The sequence below is a fragment of the Mandrillus leucophaeus genome, unplaced genomic scaffold (genome assembly GCF_000951045.1).
Source record: "Mandrillus leucophaeus isolate KB7577 unplaced genomic scaffold, Mleu.le_1.0 Scaffold425, whole genome shotgun sequence".
Taxonomy (NCBI): Eukaryota; Metazoa; Chordata; class Mammalia; order Primates; family Cercopithecidae; genus Mandrillus; species Mandrillus leucophaeus.
Genome location: NW_012104532.1, coordinates 1,209,337 through 1,211,505, shown reverse-complemented (window position 1 = coordinate 1,211,505; position 2,169 = coordinate 1,209,337). Strand labels below are relative to the sequence as shown.

Sequence of the window (2,169 nt, the reverse complement as noted above, 5' to 3'; positions counted from 1 at the left end):
GGGGTTTCACCATATTGGCCAGGCTGGTCTTGAACTCTTGACCTCATGATACACCCACCTCAGCCTCCCAAAATGCTGGGATTACAGGCGAGAGCCACCGCACCCGGCCGTATATTTCCATTTTTAAAACAACTCTAGGCCGGGCGCGGTGGCTCACGCCTGTAATCCCAGCACTTTGGGAGGCCGAGGCAGGCAGATCACGAGGTCAGGAAATCGAGACCATCCTGACTAACACGGTGAAACCCCGTCTCTACTAAAAATACAAAAAATTAGCCGGGAGTGGTGGCGGGTGCCTGTAGTCCCAGCTATTCGAGAGGCTGAGGCAGGAGAATGGTGTGAATCCGGGAGGCGGAGCTTGCAGTGAGTTGAGACCGCACCACTGCACTCCAGTCTGGGCGACAGAGCGAGACTCTGTCTCAAAAACACAAACAAAACAAAACAAAAAAAACAACTCTAATTCTTTCCAGCATGCTTTGAGCTTTTACTGGAGTAATATACTATGTAATTTCCTTTGCATAATATCTAAAATATTAATATATGCCATTGGTAATAGAGGTTATTTCAGTTGTTTTACTGTCCTTTTAAAACATGATGCAATATCATTAATTCAAAATATGCATAAAAGGTTCTACTGAGGAGATTCTTTACCTATTGAAGTTCTAAGACAATTTGTTAAAATCATCATTAGCCAGGCATGGTGGCTCGCACCCCCTTGGGAGGCCAAGGCAGGTGGATCACGAGGTCAGGAGTTCAAGACCAGCCTGGCCAGCACGGTGAGACCCTGTCTCTACTAAAAATACAAAAAATTAGCCGGGCATGGGGCATGTGCCTGTAATCCCAGCTACTCAGGAGGCTGAGGCAGGAGAATCACTTGAACCCAGGAGGCGGAGGCTGCAGTGAGCCGAGATCACACCATTGCACTCCAGCCTGGGCAACAGAGTAAGACTCTGTCCCTCCCGAAAAAAAAAATTTCATCATTAGCCTTTATAACTTAAAGCTCAAAAACATCAGAATCAACATTTTTTTCCATTAAACATAATTTTATAAATTTACACTCAGAAGCCCCACTTTTTTTTACATTCACAAAGGTATCTTGCTATTAAAATGCCACTTATTTACTTTTAAGTACATACCATTTTTGTGGAAGAAACCAGTAAATGTAAGCTGCAAATGAGCTGACAAGCTAAAAAAAAAAAAAAAAAAAAAAAAGGAAATATTTTATCATTTTAATGCTCTGTAGTAAAATAACCTAGACTTTAAAATATAACATTGAAATCAAAGTTACTTCAGCTCATTTATAAATATTTGTACTCAATTGTTATTCAGGCCCATGACACTATGCTTTCCCTGAAATATGACATCCAAAAGTGTGTCTATACACCTAACAAAACATAAGCATCAAAAAACCGCTCACAACTCACAAAAAATAAAACCACAAAAACACCAGAGCAAAGCAGAAAAAATCAGACCACCAAGTTAGAGGCCAGGTAATTTACTGTGTTTTAGTGTTCTACCTATAAAACGACAGCAGGTATGCCTTCCCACCTTTAAAAAAGGAATTTTGGAAGGTTTTTGGAATTCTTTTTGTTTTGTTTTAATGAAGTTTTAATCAATGACTTCATCAAAAGGAAATTCTGAAAAGGGTAGCTAAATCCACGCAAAAAAATTTGAATATTCTGAAGCTATGGAAATTCAACCTTCCCAATAAAAATGATATAGAACCATTACTTTACACTTCAAATAGCAATGAAATACACAATTACAAATCTGATATAGATGTATAATTTACTGTTTCAATATATCATTTTCACTGTTAGTTTTAGAAGCTATGGAAAAGTAAAAGAAAGCATGAACTAGAACTAGTGCTCCTTCTATTTTCACAAATATTAACAACAGAAAAAACTATAAGGATGGGATAAAATAAACAAAAGCATCAATAAGCTTTTGAAGTACCTTTAAACTGAAAAACAGAATACAGTTGTTGATCAGGAGACATTCATAAGTTTCCTGAGCATAGTTTCCATAGTGTGACTTGTATAGACACCAGATTATGGAGGGGTATACAGAACAGATGGTGGGGAAATGAAAGCAGTACTGATCCCTTATTTAAGGCATTTACTAATGGGCACTAACGACTAGTAAAGAGCGTGTGTGTGTGTGTGTGTATAT

At 38.5% G+C, this 2,169-nt stretch overlaps 1 protein-coding gene across 1 annotated transcript in view; it reads right to left on the bottom strand.

Moving 5' to 3' along the window:
- The window catches only part of SUZ12 (SUZ12 polycomb repressive complex 2 subunit), a 94,718-nt gene that overhangs the window by 49,126 nt on the left and 43,423 nt on the right, over positions 1–2,169 (bottom strand). The window contains exon 6 of the mRNA XM_011993104.1: positions 1,134–1,183. Coding sequence (XP_011848494.1) covers positions 1,134–1,183 — 50 coding nt within the window. The remainder of the gene's footprint in view (positions 1–1,133; positions 1,184–2,169) is intronic.